At 35.2% G+C, this 18,744-nt stretch overlaps 2 protein-coding genes and 1 non-coding gene across 3 annotated transcripts; all 3 read right to left on the bottom strand.

Annotated features, from left to right (window-relative positions):
* Positions 1–1,197: 1,197 nt before the first annotated feature.
* On the bottom strand, positions 1,198–1,270 carry Trnar-ccu (transfer RNA arginine (anticodon CCU)). The gene has a single exon. It is a non-coding gene; the product is annotated as a tRNA-Arg (tRNA).
* Positions 1,271–11,107: 9,837 nt separating this feature from the next.
* On the bottom strand, positions 11,108–14,388 carry LOC130626755 (uncharacterized). Its single transcript, XM_057441340.1, has 2 exons — positions 13,641–14,388; positions 11,108–11,697 (listed from the first exon to the last, which is right to left on the bottom strand). Exons 1-2 carry the CDS (start codon positions 14,368–14,370, stop codon positions 11,480–11,482), a joined length of 948 nt encoding a protein of 315 aa, XP_057297323.1. The 5' UTR covers positions 14,371–14,388; the 3' UTR covers positions 11,108–11,479.
* Positions 14,389–15,329: 941 nt separating this feature from the next.
* LOC130626739 (RING finger protein 151-like) lies at positions 15,330–17,444 on the bottom strand. Its single transcript, XM_057441339.1, has 5 exons — positions 17,278–17,444; positions 17,134–17,185; positions 16,942–17,046; positions 16,539–16,616; positions 15,330–16,088 (listed from the first exon to the last, which is right to left on the bottom strand). The coding sequence occupies exons 1-5, from the start codon at positions 17,433–17,435 to the stop codon at positions 15,852–15,854; spliced, it is 630 nt and encodes a 209-aa protein (XP_057297322.1). The 5' UTR covers positions 17,436–17,444; the 3' UTR covers positions 15,330–15,851.
* Positions 17,445–18,744: the final 1,300 nt, after the last annotated feature.

Raw genomic sequence — 18,744 nt, 5'->3', positions numbered from 1 at the left:
CCATTAGGCCACGAGACATAGTTTTAAAAGATATGTCTTTGATTATACTGTAAAAGGAGAAAGAGTTTGAAATAAGGCTATTGATCGGAGACAAGGATAAACGGTTATTCTAAAGTATCCATAATTTCCCAACATGAGACAAATTTCGAAGCGCATCAAGAAACAGTTTTGGTAAATGATAAATAAATGTGTTTCTCTAGTGTTAATTTCGAAACGGAACATTGTTGTTTTGGGGATAGGATACCTTTAACGACACAGGTAAAGAGGATAGGTTTTAAGTAATTCATATTATTGAAGATATTATTTCGGTTTGTCTGTTCAGTATTCATATTACTGTGGAAAGTTTATCATTTCTTGAACATGATAGTTTAGTAGGCGACGTAGGCCCGATGATGGGAGAAGGATCTCCCGAAACGTCGCCTACTAAACTATCATGTTCAAGAAATGATAAACTTTCCACAGTAATAATTCATATTAGTTGAGCACCTCCGACGGGACTCGAACCCGCAATCCCCAACTTCGGAGGCCGATGCCTTATCCATTAGGCCACGAAAGCATAGTTTTAAAAGACATGTTTTTGATTATACTATGAAAAGGAAAGAGCTTGAAATGAAGCTATTGATCGGAAACAGGGATAAAAAGCTATTCCGAAAGATTCGTTATTTCGCAAAATACAAACAAATTTTGAAGCCCATAAGGAAACAGTGTTGGTAAATGATCAATAAATGTCTTACTCAAGTATTACTTTCAAAGCAGATCATGGTCGATTTCGGGACGGGATGCCTTTACCGACACAGATAAAGAGGATAGGTTTCAAGTAATTCAAATGAGTTAAGCACCTCCGACGGGACTCCAACCCGCAATCCCCGGCTTAGGAGGCCGATGCCTTAGCCATTAGGCCACGGACGCTTCGTTTTAAATTTACATTTTTAATTATATTGCAAGAAAAAGAACTAACAAGATCGCAATTGATCAGAAGCAAGGATAAATCTTTATTCTAAAGTAATCATGATTTCAGAAGATGAGACAAATTTCGAAAAGTGAAAAGGAAGCGGCGTTGGTAGATGATCAATAATTGCCTTTATCAACATTGTCTCAACTATTTGTGCCTAAAAAGAAGTTGGATGTTTGCAGGACAGGACGTCTTAAATTTTACACATAAGGAGGGCTGAAGTTGAGTAATATACATGGCTTTAGCACCTCCGACGGGATTCGAACCCGCAATCCCCGGCTTAGGAGGCCGATGCCTTATCCATTAGGCCACGGAGGCATAGTTTTAAAAGATATGTTTTTGATTATACTATAAAAAGGGAAAGAGCTTGAAATGAGGCTATTGATCGGAAACAAGGATGATCGGTTATTCTAAAGTATCCATGATTTTACAACATGAGACAAACTTCGAAGGGCATCAAGAAACAATTTTGGTAAATGATAAATAAATGTATTTCTCAATTACTACTTTCGAAACAGATCATGGTTCCTTTCAAGACAGGATGCCTTTGACGACACAGATAAAGAGGTTAGATTTTGAGTAATTGAGTAAACAGGACTCGAACCCGCAATCCGCGGATTAAAAGGCCGATGCCTTATCCATTAGGCCGCGGAGACAGAGTTTTAAAAGATATGTTTTTGATTTTACTATGAACAGGGAAAAAGCTTGAAATGAAGCTATTGATCGGAAACACGGGTAAACGGATAATCCGAAACATTCATTATTTCGCAAAATAAAACAAATTTCGAAACGCGTAAAGAAACAGTTTTGGTAAATGATTAATAAATGTATTTCTCCACAATGCTTCAAGTATTACTTCCGAAACAGAACATGGTTGTTTTCGTGATAGGATACCTTTAACGACACAGATAAAGAGGTTAGATTTTGAGTAATTCATATGAGTTGAGCACCTCCGACAGGACTCGGACCCGCAATCCCCTGCTTAGAAGGACGATTGCCCTATGCACTAGGCCACGCACGCTTCGTTTTAATTGTATATTTTAAATTATATTACCAGAAATAGAGCTAACCAAATTGCAATTGATCAGAAGCAAGAATAAACCTTTATTCTAAAGTATTCATGATTTCAGAAGATGAGAGTAATTTCGAAATGTGAGAAAGAAGCGGCGTTGGTAGATGATCAATAAGTGCATTTATCAAGGTTGTCTCCGCTATTTGTGCCTAAACAGAAGTTGGCCGTTTACAGGACAGGACGTCTTAAATTTTACAAATACGGAGGGTTAAAGTTCAGTAATTTACATGACTTGAGCACCTCCGACAGGATTCGAAACCGCAATCTCCGGCTTAGGAGGCCGATGCCTTATCCATTAGTCCACGGAGGCATCGTTTTAAAAGACTTGTTTTTGAATATACTGTGAAAAGGGAAAGAGCTTGAAGTGAGGTTATTGATCGGAAACAGGGATAAACGGCTATTCTGAAACATTCATTATTTCGCACAATAAAACAAATTTCGAAACGCATAAGGAAACAATGTTGGTAAATTATCAATAAATGTCTTACTCAAGAATGCCTGAAGTCTTACTTTCGAAACAGATCATGGTTGTTTTCCGAACAGGATGCCTTTAACGACACAGATTGAAAGTATAGGTTGGAAGTAATTTATATGAGTTGAACACCTCCGACGTGACTTGGACCGGCAATCCCCTGCTTAGGATGCCGATGCCCTATCCATTAGGCCACGAGACATAGTTTTAAAAGATATGTCTTTGATTATACTGTAAAAGGAGAAAGAGTTTGAAATAAGGCTATTGATCGGAGACAAGGATAAACGGTTATTCTAAAGTATCCATAATTTCCCAACATGAGACAAATTTCGAAGCGCATCAAGAAACAGTTTTGGTAAATGATAAATAAATGTGTTTCTCTAGTGTTAATTTCGAAACGGAACATTGTTGTTTTGGGGATAGGATACCTTTAACGACACAGGTAAAGAGGATAGGTTTTAAGTAATTCATATGAGTTGAGCACCTCCGACGGGACTCGGACCCGCAATCCCCTGCTTAGGAGGAGGATGCCCTATGCATTAGGCCACGCACGCTTCGTTTTATTTGTATATTTTAAATTATATTACAAGAAAAAGAGCTAACAAAATCGCAATTAATCAGAAGCAAGAATAAACCTTTATTCTAAAGTATTCATGATTTCAGAAGATGAGAGTAATTTCGAAATGTGAGAAAGAAGCGGCGTTGGTAGATGATCAATAAGTGCCTTTATCAAGGTTGTCTCCGCTATTTGTGCCTAAAAAGAAGTTGGCCGTTTACAGGACAGGACGTCTTAAATTTTACAAATACGGAGGGTTAAAGTTGAGTAATTTACATGACTTGAGCACCTCCGACAGGATTCGAAACCGCAATCTCCGGCTTAGGAGGCCGATGCCTTATCCATTAGTCCACGGAGGCATAGTTTTAAAAGACTTGTTTTTGAATATACTGTGAAAAGGGAAAGAGCTTGAAGTGAGGTTATTGATCGGAAACAGGGATAAACGGCTATTCTGAAACATTCATTATTTCGCACAATAAAACAAATTTCGAAACGCATAAGGAAACAATGTTTGTAAATTATCAATAAATGTCTTACTCAAGAATGCCTGAAGTCTTACTTTCGAAACAGATCATGGTTGTTTTCCGAACAGGATGCCTTTAACGCCACAGATTGAAAGTATAGGTTGGAAGTAATTCATATGAGTTGAGCACCTCCGACGTAACTTGGACCGGCAATCCCCTGCTTAGGATGCCGATGCCCTATCCATTAGGCCACGAGACATAGTTTTAAAAGATATGTCTTTGATTATACTGTAAAAGGAGAAAGAGCTGGAAATAAGGCTATTGATCGGAGACAAGGATAAACGGTTATTCTAAAGTATCCATAATTTCCCAACATGAGACAAATTTCGAAGCGCATCAAGAAACAGTTTTGGTAAATGATAAATAAATGTGTTTCTCTAGTGTTAATTTCGAAACGGAACATTGTTGTTTTAGGGATAGGATACCTTTAACGACACAGGTAAAGAGGATAGGTTTTAAGTAATTCATATGAGTTGAGCACCTCCGACGGGACTCGGACCCGCAATCCCCTGCTTAGGAGGAGGATGCCCTATGCATTAGGCCACGCACGCTTCGTTTTATTTGTATATTTTAAATTATATTACAAGAAAAAGAGCTAACAAAATCGCAATTAATCAGAAGCAAGAATAAACCTTTATTCTAAAGTATTCATGATTTTAGAAGATGAGAGTAATTTCGAAATGTGAGAAAGAAGCGGCGTTGGTAGATGATCAATAAGTGCCTTTATCAAGGTTGTCTCCGCTCTTTGTGCCTAAAAAGAAGTTGGCCGTTTACAGGAAGGGACGTCTTAAATTTTACAAATACGGAGGGTTAAAGTTGAGTAATTTACATGACTTGAGCACCTCCGACAGGATTCGAAACCGCAATCTCCGGCTTAGGAGGCCGATGCCTTATCCATTAGTCCACGGAGGCATAGTTTTAAAAGACTTGTTTTTGAATATACTGTGAAAAGGGAAAGAGCTTGAAGTGAGGTTATTGATCGGAAACAGGGATAAACGGCTATTCTGAAACATTCATTATTTCGCACAATAAAACAAATTTCGATACGCATAAGGAAACAATGTTGGTAAATTATCAATAAATGTCTTACTCAAGAATGCCTGAAGTCTTACTTTCGAAACAGATCATGGTTGTTTTCCGAACAGGATGCCTTTAACGACACAGATTGAAAGTATAGGTTGGAAGTAATTCATATGAGTTGAGCACCTCCGACGTGACTTGGACCGGCAATCCCCGGCTTAGGAGGCCGATGCCTTCTCCATTACGCCACGGAGGCATAAGTTTTAAAAGATATGTTCTGATTATGCTGTAAAAAGAGAAAGAGTTTGAAATGACGCTATTGATTGGAAACAAGGATAAGCGGTTATTCTAAAGCCTCCATAACTTCACAACATCAGACAAATTTTAAAACGCATAAAGAAACAGTGTTGGTAAATTATCATTAAATGTCTTTCTAAAGAATGCTTCGAGAATTTCTTTCGAAACAGAACATGGTTGTTTTCGAGATAGGATACCTTTAACAACACAGATAAAGAGGTTAGATTTTGAGTAATTTATATGACTTGAGCACCTCCGACGGGACTCGAACCCGCAATCCCCGGGTTAAAAGGCCGATGCCTTATCCATTAGGCCACGAAGACAGAGTTTTAAAAGATATGTTTTTGATTATACTATGAACAGGGAAAAAGCTTGAAATGAAGCTATTGATCGGAAACACGTGTAACCGGATATTCCGAAACATTCATTATTTCACAAAATAAAACAAATTTCGAAACGCATAAAAAAACAGTTTTGGTAAATGATTAATAAATGTATTTCTCCATAATGCTTCAAGTATTACTTTCGAAACAGATCATGGTTGTTTTCGGGACAGGATGCCTTTAGCAACACATATAAAGAGGATAGGTTTTAAGTAATTCATATGAGTTGAGCACCTCCGACGGGACTAGTACCCGCAATCCCCGGCTTAGGAGGTCGAGGCTTCATGCATTAGGCCACGGAGACACACTTTTAAAAGATATGTCTTTGATTATACTGTAAAAGGAGAAAGAGTTTGAAATAAGGCTATTGATCGGAAACAAGGATAAACGGTTATTCTGAAGCATCCATAATTTTACAACATGAGACAAATTTTGAAACGCATAAAGAAACAGTGTTGGTAAATGATCATTAAATGTCTTACTCAAGAATGCCTGAAGTCTTACTTTTAAAACAGAACATGGTTGTTTTCGTGATAGGATACCTTTAAAAACACAGACAAAGAGGTTAGATTTGGAGTAATTTAAATGAATTGCGCACCTCGGATTGGACTCGAACCCGCAATCCCCGGGTTAGGAGGCCGATGTCTTATCCATTAGGCCACGGAGACATAGTTTTAAAAGATGTGTTTTGATTATGCCGTAAAAAGAGAAGGAGCTTGAAGTGAGGTTATTGATCGGAAACAGGGATAAACGGCTATTCATAAGCATTCATTATTTCGCAAAATAAAACAAATTTCGAAGCGCATAAGGAAACAATGTTGGTAAATTATCAATAAATGTCTTACTCAAGAAAGCCTGTAGTCTTACTTTTGAAACAGATCATGGTTGTTTTCCGAACAGGATGCCTTTAGCGACACATAAAAAGAGGATAGGTTTTAAGTTATTCATATGAGTTGAGCACCTCCGACGGGACTTGGACCCGCAAACCCTGACTTATGAGATTGATGCCTTGTGCATTAGGCCACGGTAGCATAGCTTTAAAAGGTATGTCTTTGATTATACCGTAAAATGAGAAAGAGCTTGAAATGAAGCTATTGATCGGAAACAAGGATAAACGGTTATTCTAAAGCATCCATAATTTCACAACATCAGACAAATTTTGAAACGCATAAAGAAACAATGTTGGTAAATTATCAATAAATGTCTTTCCCAAGAATGCTTCAAGTATTACTTTCGAAACAGATCATGGTTGTTTTCCGAACAGGATGCCTTTAACGACACAGATAAAAAGGGTAGGTTTAAAGTAATTCCAATGACTTGAGCTACTTCGATGGGACTCGACACCGCAATTCCTGGCTTAAGACACCGATGCATTATTCATTAGGCCACGGAGGCATTGTTTTAGAGGTACATCTTCAGTTATATTACAAGAAAAAGAGCTAACAAAATTGCAATTGATCAGAAGCAATGATAAACCTTTATTCTAAAGTATTTATGATTTAAGAAGATGAGACAAATTTTGAAAGGTGAAATAGAAGCAGCGTTGGTAGATGATCAATAGGTGCCTTTGTCGAGATTGTCTCAACTGTTTGAGCCTAAAAAGAAGTTGGCCGTTTACAGGACAGGACGTCTTAAATTTTACACATATGGAGGGCTGAAGTTGGGTAATTTACATGTCTTGAGCACCTCCGCCGGGATTCGAAGCCGCAATCCCCGTCTTAGGAGGCCAATGCCTTATCCATTAGGCCACGGAGGCATAGTTCTTAACGATATGTTTTGATTATGCTATAAAAAGAGAAAGAGTTTGAAATGACGCTATTGATCGGAAACAAGGATAAACGGCTATTCCGAAACATTCATTATTTCGCAAAATAAAACAAATTTCGAAACGCATAAGGAAACAATGTTTGTAAATTATGAATTAATGTATTTCTCTAGTAATACTTTCAAAACAGAACATGGTTGTTTTCGGGATAGGATACTTTTAACGACACAGATAAAGAGAATAAGTTTTATGTATTTCATATTAGTTGAGCACCTCCAACGGGACTCTGACCGGCAATCCCCTGCTTACGAGACCGATGCCCTATCCATTAGGCCCCGGAGCCATAGTTTAGAAGATATGTCTTTGATTATACTGTAAAAGAAGAAAGAGTTTGAAATGAGGCTATTGATGGGAAGCAAGGATAAACGGTTATTCTAAAGTATCAATAAACTCCCAACATGAGACAAACTTCGAAGCGCATCAAGAAACAGTTTTGGTAAGTGAAAAATAAATGTACTTCTCTAGTACTACTCTCGAAACAGATCATGGCTGTTTTCGAGACAGGATGCCTTTGACGACACAGATAAACAGGATAGGTTTTAACTATATCATATTAGTTCAGCACCTCCGACGAAACTTGAACCCGCAATCCCCGGCTTAAGAAGCCGATGCCTTATCCATAAGGCCACAGAGACATAGTTTTAAAAGACATGTTTTTGATTATACTATGAAAAGTGAAAGAGGTTGAAGTGCGGCTATTGATCGGAAACAGAGATACACGGCTATTCCGAACATTCATTATTTCGCAAAATAAAACAAATTTCGAAACGCATAAGGAAACAATGTTGGTCAATTATCAATAAATGTCTTTCTCAAGAATGCTTCAAGTATTACTTTCAAAACTGTTCATGGTTGTTGTCGGGACAGGATGCCTTTAACGACACATATAAAGAGGATAGGTTTTAAGTAATTCATATGAGTTGAGCACTTCTGACGGGACTCCGAACCGCACACCCCGACTTATGAAGTGGAATTCTTATGCATTAGGCCATGGGGGCATAGTTTTAAAAGGCATGTCTTTTATTTTAATGTAAAATGAGAGAGAGCTTGAAATGAGGATATTGATCGGAAACAAGGATAAACGGTTATTTTAAAGTATCCATAATTTCACAACATGAGACAAATTTTGAAATGCATAAAGAAACAGTGTTGGTAAAGGATCAATAAAAGTTTTACTCAAGAATGCCTGAAGTTTTACTTTCGAAACAGAACATGGTTGATTTCGTGAAGGGATACCTTAAACGAAACAGATAAAGAGGATAAGTTTTATGTAATGCATATGACTTGAGCTCCTTCGATGAGACTCGACACCGCAATCCCTGGGTTAAGACACCGATGCCTTATTCATTAGGCCACGGACGTGTGGTTTTAAATGTATATTTTTAATTATATTACAAGAACAAGAGCTAACAAAATCGCAATTGATCAGAAGGAAGAATAAGCCTTTATTCTAAAGTATTCATGATTTCAGAAGATGAGACAAATTTCGAAATGTGAAAAAGAAGCGGCGTTGGTAGATGATCAATAAGTGCCATTAACAAGATTGTCTCAACTATTTGTGCCTAAACCGATGTTGGCCGTTTACAGGACAGGTTGTCCTAAATTTTACACATAAGGAGGGTTAAAGTTGAGTAACTTATTTGACTTGAGCACCTCCGACGTGATTCGAACCCACAATCCGCGGCTTAGGAGGCCGATGCCTTTTCCATTGTGCCACGGAGGTATAGTTTTAAAAGATATGTTTTGATTATGCTATAAAAAAAAGAAAGAGTTTGAAATGACGCTATTGATCGGAAACAAGCATAAAAGGCTATTCCGAAACACTCATTACTTCGAAAAATAAGACAAATTTCGAAACGCATAAAGAAACAGTGTTGGTAAATTATCAATAAATGTCTTTCTAAAGAATGCTTCAAGTATTATTTTCAACAGGACATGTTTGTTTTTGGGATAGGATACCTTTGATGACACAGATAAAGAGGTTAGATTTTGAGTAATTCATATGACTTGAGCACCTCCGACGGGACTCGGACCCGCAATCCCCGGCTTAGGAGGCCGATGCCTTATCCATTAGCCAACGATTGCCTGTGTTTGAAAGGTACATCTTTGAAAGAAAAAGAACTAAAAATAAAGACACCGATGCCTTATTCATTAGGCCACGGACGCGTGGTTTTAAATGTATATTTTTAATTATATTACAAGAAAAAGAGCTAACAAAATCGCAATTGATCAGAAGGAAGAATAAGCCTTTATTCTAAAGTATTCATGATTTCAGAAGATGAGACAAATTTCGAAATGTGAAAAAGAAGCGGCGTTGGTAGATGATCAATAAGTGCCATTATCAAGATTGTCTCAACTATTTGTGCCTAAACCGATGTTGGCCGTTTACAGGACAGGTTGTCTTAAATTTTACACATAAGGAGGGTTGAGGTTGAGTAACTTATTTGACTTGAGCACCTCCGACGTGATTCGAACCCACAATCCGCGGCTTAGGAGGCCGATGCCTTTTTCATTGTGCCACGGAGGTATAGTTTTAAAAGATATGTTTTGATTATGCTATAAAAAAAAGAAAGAGTTTGAAATGACGCTATTGATCGGAAACAAGCATAAAAGGCTATTCCGAAACACTCATTACTTCGAAAAATAAGACAAATTTCGAAACGCATAAAGAAACAGTGTTGGTAAATTATCAATAAATGTCTTTCTAAAGAATGCTTCAAGTATTACTTTCAACAGGACATGTTTGTTTTTGGGATAGGATACCTTTGACGACACAGATAAAGAGGTTAGATTTTGAGTAATTCATATGACTTGACCACCTCCGACGGGACTCGGACCCGCAATCCCCGGCTTAGGAGGCCGATGCCTTATCCATTAGCCAACGATTGCCTGTGTTTGAAAGGTACATCTTTGAAAGAAAAAGAACTAAAAATAACGCAAATGATCAGAAACAAGGACAAGGACAAACCTTTATTCTATAGTATTCATTATATCAGAAGATGAGACAAATTTCGAAAGTTGAAAATGAAACGGCGTTGGTAGATGAATAATAACTATTTGTGCCTAAAGAGAATTTGGCAGTTTACAGGACAGGACGCCTTAAACGTTACACCTAAAGAGAGCTGAATTTCTGTAATTTATATGACTTGAGCATCTCCGACTGGATTCGAACCCGCAATACACTGCTTAGTAGGCCGATCCCTTATCCATTAGCCCATGGAGGCATAGTTTTAAAAGATATGTTTTTGAATATACTATAAAAAGAGAAAGAGCTTGAAATGAGGCTATTGATCAGAAACAAGTATAAACAGTTATTCTAAAGTATTCATAATCTTACAAGATAAGACAAGTATCGAAATGCAAAAAGGAAACGGCGTTGGTAGATGATCAATAAAAAAAGAAAAAACTCGAAAGAGCACTATTTATCACAAACAAGAACAAACGGTTATCTTAACGGTTTCATTTATTGTGAAATTAAATGAAACTGCTTTCAGTCGGTGTTTGATAAGAAATGCTTTCATTTTTGAAAGCTGCAAGTTTTATGCTTTTTGATGGTTAAAATCGCATCTTAAAAATCACACGAAAACTGAGTTCATCCTGCAGTTTCTTTCTTTTGTTTATATTGAAGTTTACCGTCTGGGTTTTGGAAGGCTAGTTTTAATTTGGAAGCTTAGTTTTGATTTACAGCTAAATTGACATGGAACATTGGGTGATCCTAGCTGGATTCATTGGCTTAGAAGCATAATTGGCGTCCACAGAAGCCGTTTTCATACTTTTAGCAGCTGCGTGTATCAGTCGAATCTTATTTTAAGGTGCCTGCGCCTTCCTTAACTTGGGCACTTTGCTTAGCATGATAGTTTTTTTATTGATAAAATCGGTTAATACGCATAACGCATTGGTAATAATCTAATATAACGTTTGAAAAGTAAAATATAACTATTGTTTATTTTTTATCTATATACTAATCCTGAACAAAATAAAGCATAATATGGTATAACATGTGCGTAGAAGACTATTAAGTTGCTGATCTTATTAATAACGCGAACAGTGATAAAAATTGTTTTAGTAAGACTGCAAAGATCTTCAGAAACTTAAGCACCCACATGCTTAAGAAATTGACGTAGGGAACACGAACATAATTTCATTGAGTATGACTTACTTTACTTAGAAACATTTAAAGTGAATTGATTGAGTTGGATCTTTCAATCATAGCTCTTATATCAGTCGCGCAAAGCATATCGCTTTCCGCTTTGCTTATGTTTCTTTTAGCCAACACTTTTCTTTCTTTTTCATTCTTCTTAAACTCTTCTTCTAATTAAAAAAACATCGAATCTCTATTGTCTCTACTTCAATCAAAGTTGTTAGAAGAAAAGATTATTTACATATCGAAATGAGCTCTCGTGATATTTGGAGGAGTGAATCTAACCAATACGTGATCATCCATCACAAATTCTTGATTCCGCAACTCTGCTACGTCTATTTCTTTATGCGGATTAAACATCGTAAAGTAAAATCCTTTCTCTTCCATTTTTAAATTGTAAAATACGCACGAAATCTCTTTGATATTCTTTGACAAGAAACGAATATGCAAAATTTCTAAGAAAAAAAAATAACCGTTGATACTTCAAATTGACAATTCAGAAGTTTTTGTTAATACACCTATATGTGGTGAACAGTCGACAATTGATCATCCATGTTATAGGACTTTTTTAAATTGTGAGCCCAGTTGGTTCTCGTTTCAATGGAAAAATATTGGTTGTTTTAGGGCGTCAGCGTCAGTACATAAACAAAAAGTTTATCTAAAAAACTTACTTAGCCGTTGTCTCTATTGTGTAAAACTTGAAACGCTGATGCAGAAAATGTATAGAAAGGCGTATTCTTGGCAAACAGTTAAGGAGATATAAGGATTTAAAAACTTTGCTGACGTCAGCAAAGACCCGAAAAAGTACAAATTTGTATAACTGTTATATAGAGCGTAGAACTTTTTGTATTATTATAAGAGACTAGTCGATAATGCCCGTGGAAAAATCCACTTACGCAGAAAAAAACGAATACATAGGTTGTTTTAGAAATTATTATGATATCAGTAGTGGATAGGCAAAAAATATATGATTTGTACTTATTTACCCACAGCTCTAATGTGTAGAACATGAAACCTTGATGAAGAAAATGTATAGGATTATGTTCCTTTGACGAAAAGGTTAAGGAAATATAAAGGTTTAAATATTTTGCTAACGTCAGGAAAGTCAGTCATAGTACAAATTTTTATTCGTAAAATTTGTTTAACCGTTGCCTCTATTGTGTAGAACTTGAAAATGTATAGTGCCATGTACTTTTTAAGGAACTGTAATGTAAAGACATATTGGGGTTTAAACGTATTTTGATGAGCTGAAATTGGGTGGTCCTGGCTGGCCCCTAATTACCCGCGCGGAAAGTGACCTCAGTACGTCATCTGCCGTAACAACTGTAGGTTGTTTTAGGAGTTTTTATGATGCCAGTGTTGTATAAACAAAAAATATATTTTAGGAAATTTGCATGCTCGTTGCCTTCATCGTATAGCACTTGAAACGCTGATCAAGAAAATGTATGGGATCATGTGCTTTTGATGAACGGTTACACAACGGTTATTGTGGTTTACAGGCCTTTTTGATGACATCATCCACGGGTTCATTCACGTTTTTTTCTTACATGGGAAATTACAAATTTGAATATTTAAACTCATCGAAATAAAAAATAATAATAGCGGTGAAATTCATTTTCAAAAACGAACGAAAAGGGATACTCGCAGAACACAAAAAATTTGAACAATATTTTAAATAAGTTTAAAAAATTTCAAATTTTGCTCGCCTATCGCCATCAATCACAACTCTTCGTAGTTTGAAATTGGGGTTTTTCATTAATTTGGTGAGCTAGCCGACGGATTTAAGCTGATGCTAAAAGTGCAATTTTGAATGTTTGTTCCTTAAAATAATGGTGTTACTGGATTCCAGTGCTCCATCAACTCTTCTTCTATATTTTTTGGGATTAGAGAGGATGGGAAATACAAGTAAAAGGGATAATGGACGGTGGAAGAGGATGACTCTTTGTTGGCTACAACTGGAAATCACATGAGACATATTTTTTGTTTATACTCTCATGCTTTTTTATAAGCTGAGGTTAGTACTTAGTAGTTTTCCATTCACTGTGATATTTTTCCATTATGTGTTGTTAAAAATTCTCTTTGTCTTAAAGGTACCATATTTATGATTCAAACGTTTCCTAACGTCTCAGCGGGCATATTACTGGCCAATAATAACCGGGTTGCGCAATAATCAAATGCCTTTTAACCTATCAGATTGCGTGTTTTAATTATTATCGCTTTTCGCCTGCTTACCAAGGTAATAAAGGCGATTTTAACTGTTCAAAATTTTAAACACAATTTCTTTCCCCATTATCTAGCCTTTTCTTCATTTGTTTCTGTTTCAAACCCTATTTTGTCTTAGCAACTCTGAAATACTATACAACGTTTCATTTCCACGCCAAACAATTTACCTACTTACCTTCAGAGTCACTGTTAACATCAACAAAACATTGCATTAGTGCGTCTTCAAATTTTACCAGGCCATTTTTAAAGTTTCCCATTCTTAGGGCACTTTTATTACAAGGTAAGGTAATCCAATTTAAGTCAATTTTGTAAAATTGACTTTCTTGACAGGAATGCTCGGTGTTCGATTTCATTTTTTTAAGCATAGACCGAAATCTTTTTTCGCATTCCAAAACTGACTCAATGTGCCTTTCTTGGCTTTCGTAAAATATAGTTGGAAGCCGTTCCTTAATCTCATTAATCGCAGCTTCATAATTAAACTCAAAAACAAAATTATCTTTTTTCATTTCCAACAAGCATCTTTCCGCCACTTTAATAACTTCCTCTGAGAAAGCTTCGAATCTTTTTCTGTATGCATCATCTTTTATTTCTCCTATTTCGTTCAGCTCAGTTGGCAAAAATGGCAGTCCTTTGGTAAACAGCCCAAAATTTTCATCAAAATGCTTCAAGCATTCTTCAAAGGGTGGTGCAAAATATTTTGATATCACATTCTTTTTGTTGATTTTTATTTGAATTAAATCTAAAAGCTTGTCTTTGTACAACTTTTGTTCTTCCATAGCCCGTTTCGTCACTTTTGCTGATTCATTACGCAGGATTTCGATTGTTCTGTTAGCAGCAAGTATTCCAACCGTCATATTTTGAATTCCAACCTTCATTTCATTCACCATCTTTAAAGTTAGGGACATATGATACTGAGAAGCATTGTTATCGTGTGCCGGCATGTTTTCTCTGGCAGTCTAAGGAGATTTTTTTTTTAAAATACTAACAGCAAAAGTCAGTGATAACTACAAGATTGTCCGCATAAACTAAAGTCACATTTTTCTATCATTTTATAAAAAAATGATAATATTTCATCTGTATGATAGAAACTATGGCAGTTTGTGATAAAAAAGCAAGGTCTTCTTTCATAGAGAAAATTTAGCTACTAACTCAAAGTTTAAAACAAGACTTGGACCACAATAGAAAAAGTTTCTTTTAAAAGAGCCCACGCGACTTTTAATTATTTTAGAATGTTTTTAGCCAATCAAATCCTGAGATACGACCACATCGCAGTGTTGTATTTAAACAGGTTAAAACGCTTTAAATAAAATCTACTAAGTCCGGTGAAATTTGACAAATTCGGGGTGGGGGTGGGTGTTATTCACATAGAAAAACCGAGCTATGCAAGTCGGCGATCCTTGCATAATTTATTCACGTATAAACGGGATTTTCACCTTTTTCAACTTTGCAGAACGACAACACACTAAACACAAAATATCAAGCAATCTGGTAAAAATACCAGTTTTGTTTACATTTTTGTCAGGGCTACTACTTATAATTCAGTATTTTTACACATTTATCAAACGGGTGTCTAAATAAGAATGGAACATACTTCTTCTTAATGTGATGGTCACGGGTCAACACGCACAAAGTAATGAAACAAAAAAAGTTAAGTGTTAAAATAGCAAAAATATTGAACAACATGTGAAGAAGATATTTTTATTACTTCATACTACAAACTTAATGATCAAATTTGTAAGTAAAAAGATAAAGGAAATAAGTAGTCAAAAGTTTCAGTTTTCCGGTCTGTATATTTATTAAATTTGACGCCGTCTAATCATAACAAACTTCATCGTTCGAAGCTCGTAGTGTGTTGTAGAAAAAAAATCAAAAGATGAAAAGAATATAGTTGTTGGTCATGACAGTTATTTTTTAAATTCAAAGAATTTTAAACGAATGTTATAAAATGCTGTTACTGCTATAGCACGTAAAATCTTGGTTGTATCGAGTCAAAGATCTTATTTTTGATGTGTACTGATAAATACATCCAAAACCTTTTTTTCACCCTATACAGCCATGAAATTTTGTAAACTTGTTGTTAAGAAGATATTTAGTCGTAAAATATAACTTATTAGAATTTTGAAATGTATAATTTTTTTCTTAAATGCTTAAAAATTATGGCTGCCACGAAATATTTTTTTGTTCGGCTCTCCTTTAAAATCAGTATGGTTAAATATAAAGAAATGAAAAATATTTTATTTACGTTAGGCGTGACAATTTCAAAACAAAAGAGGCAATCTTAGCACTGAAAACAAAAGAAAACTAAAAAATGTCAAAGAAATTGTACAAACACATTTCTCAAGAAGCCAACAATTTTTCACATCCCGACATTAAAATGTTGCAAAAATTAGCAAAAAATACTAATCCGCAAGGTTAGATGCCTGCAGAAAATAGCAAAATTTGACATGCGCGATAAAACGTATAAGCGAGAAAAAAAGGTTTTAGAAACGTGGAAATTTACCAGCATCAAATAAGATGTATTGGCAAGCTTTTGTAAAAAAATACATACCTCAAAATTGCAACCAAATGTCAAGAATTCACAAGAAATGTTTTCTTTTGTGCAAATGGTTCTATGGTCTTCCACCTAAATAAAAATAAACAGAATTGTCAAATAGGAAACATTAGGTTATTTTATAGTTAAATTATGTAAAATATATAAATGTATTATGATATGAGTCTGGGTTAACCATATTCGGTCCAGATTTTTCCAAAATGCTACGGTTAGTAGTGTTGGGGGTTTCTCCTTTCCGTTAATAACTTTCGTAAGGTCTATCAAAAAAATAAATAAAAGGGCAGGTTTAGAATGTTATAACGCAACAAACTGGCAACAATATATTATTAATTGCGTCAGCCCAAGTTCTAGAAGGCGAGTCAGCACATTTCTAAATTTACACAAAATTTTCCTGTCAAAAACAAACAAACAAAGAACACCCCCGAAAAGTATAATTTATTTCTATTTTCTAATTTCTTTCATTATAAGCTCCAATAGAATTAAAAACCTTTACTTTCCAGCAGGCGAATTAAGAGAAGGTACCGTTTGTCGTTCCATTTTGTTGGCTGAACATTCGTTTGGACATGGAACAGGATATTTTTCACAAGCACCGTGATGATTCTAAAAATGGAATTGATAATTATTGTATATAATGTGTCCAAAACTATACCCGCAAGCAAATGTCATATTTTAAATTATAATTAAAAAATATTTTAGGCATATTATGGAACAATATTCACATGTCACGGGCTTGTAACCACACATTTCCCCGTGAATAGAAAGTGTGCGACGTTCCATATTTTCTTGACAGTGTTCAAAAGTATAATTTACAATCTGAAAACAACATTCCTTTTCCAGGTGGTGCTGAAAAAAAATTGGATTAACTTTTTATTGACGTAAAAGAAAAAGATAGTTATGATTGATTGATAATGTTGCAATAGTCTACCTGTATATTGCTGAGCTCTCCAACCCATGGACATTCTTTCTTAACATTTTCACACTTGACCTTTGTAGTTGAAATAATTCTATTGATTATAGCTGCATGGGTCACCTGTTAACATTTAAAAATCATATAAAATGTAATATTGATAAAATCTTACAATTTTATTTACACATAAAATTCAAATAACTTTCTTACGCATTCATTTTGAATTCTGGCTCGGCAGCACGGGCAACAATACTTCTGGCGACTAAAGAAGTAAGAAGAGAATATAAATCGTAGCGTACAAGTTATTGATTTAAAGAAAGTTAGTTTTTTTAATCAAAGCTAAACCCTGCCTACCTTTTCTTGCAGTTCTTTTCCAAATCTTCTAAACAGCTCTGACACATGCCATGCCCACATTCTAACTGCATCGCGTTCTTCATTAACTTCAAACAAATGCAGCAAAGCAAGTCTGGTAACACATCACCTGAAATTTCATACTTATATCCACCACACATGTTTATATTACTTTCTGCTTTATTTATTGATTGTTAAGAAAAAACAGATAGAAAATAGTTGTAACATTTTATAAATATTGAAGCATTAACATTGCTAGCAATAATCTTGCGTAATATTATTTTTTCCTCAATTTTTTCGTAAAGAATTCATATTACACGAAAGTTATTTTAAGTACTTATTATTAGCGGCAGGTAAGTTATCTTCTTCCTTTTTGATATCATACAATATCACCTATTGTACATCCTCATCAGAACAAACTTTTGATTTTACTATTTTACTTCAAAAATTGTTCAACGAAGCTCTTAAATTAATTAAAAACACTACATGCATTTTTAAGTGATAAACAATTTAATGCAACCGCGCATTTTTAAGAAGAAATGCAGTGTTTTTAAAAGTTATTTTAATAGAGGAAACTGTTTGCAGGAAAAGAAATTGCGGTTTTCGGGTGCTTGGAAAATTCACAAAAATTAATTTCTAGTGAACTGCAAAAGTTTTTTCTCGCACAATCTTACAATATTAGTAAAGATCCCTTAAAACTTTCTTGCTGTCAGATATAATTTATAAATTTGTTAAAAATTTTTATAACACCGCAGAAGTTTCTCCCCCAAACACTTTCTTTCATTCTCTTTTTTCTATAATGACACTACACACTGTCCAGCTACCACTAAATAAATTCCAAACGACACTGGACACTTATTTGGAGTACCATTTAAGTGGTACTACGTATTGTAAATAATATCGATCTCTTAGTAAATACATTACACAACTTCTCAATTCAAAACAAACGATACGTCACAGCAGACAAGTATATGTATTGTAAACACTAACTAAAAAGATTTTCTAGCGATAATTCATTGTTTACAAAATAAAACAACAAATTTAGAAGATGAAAATAATGTGGGAAATGTGGACGTTGACACTTCAGTTGGTGAAGAAGGACCAATATGTTATTGAAAAACGTTTATCCCAAATGCCGATATCTGATGTTGTTTTGTTATTCAGAAAAAGGTTATGGTTTCACATCAAAACATATTTATTGGAAAATTCCCTTAATATCACCAACCGTAGACTGCGTGCCACCGAGCTTTCGAATTCGGTACAATAACTGACAACATTATGTCCAAAAAATGTAAATTAGACGTCGATATTCGACGACTAAGGAACCAACAAGCCGCCAGGGAGACTGAAAAGGACAGGAGGCGTGTCTGCGTTACAATTTTGCTGGGCTGTGTTTAGTATTTTCGATATAACGTGACATATTTTTATTGTTTTTTCATAGACAATGTAGCTAGGTAGTTGACTAGCTAT

This window comes from Hydractinia symbiolongicarpus, chromosome 2 (assembly GCF_029227915.1).
Source record: "Hydractinia symbiolongicarpus strain clone_291-10 chromosome 2, HSymV2.1, whole genome shotgun sequence".
In the NCBI taxonomy this organism is placed as follows: domain Eukaryota; kingdom Metazoa; phylum Cnidaria; class Hydrozoa; order Anthoathecata; family Hydractiniidae; genus Hydractinia; species Hydractinia symbiolongicarpus.
This window is presented reverse-complemented; position numbering and strand designations above follow the sequence as displayed.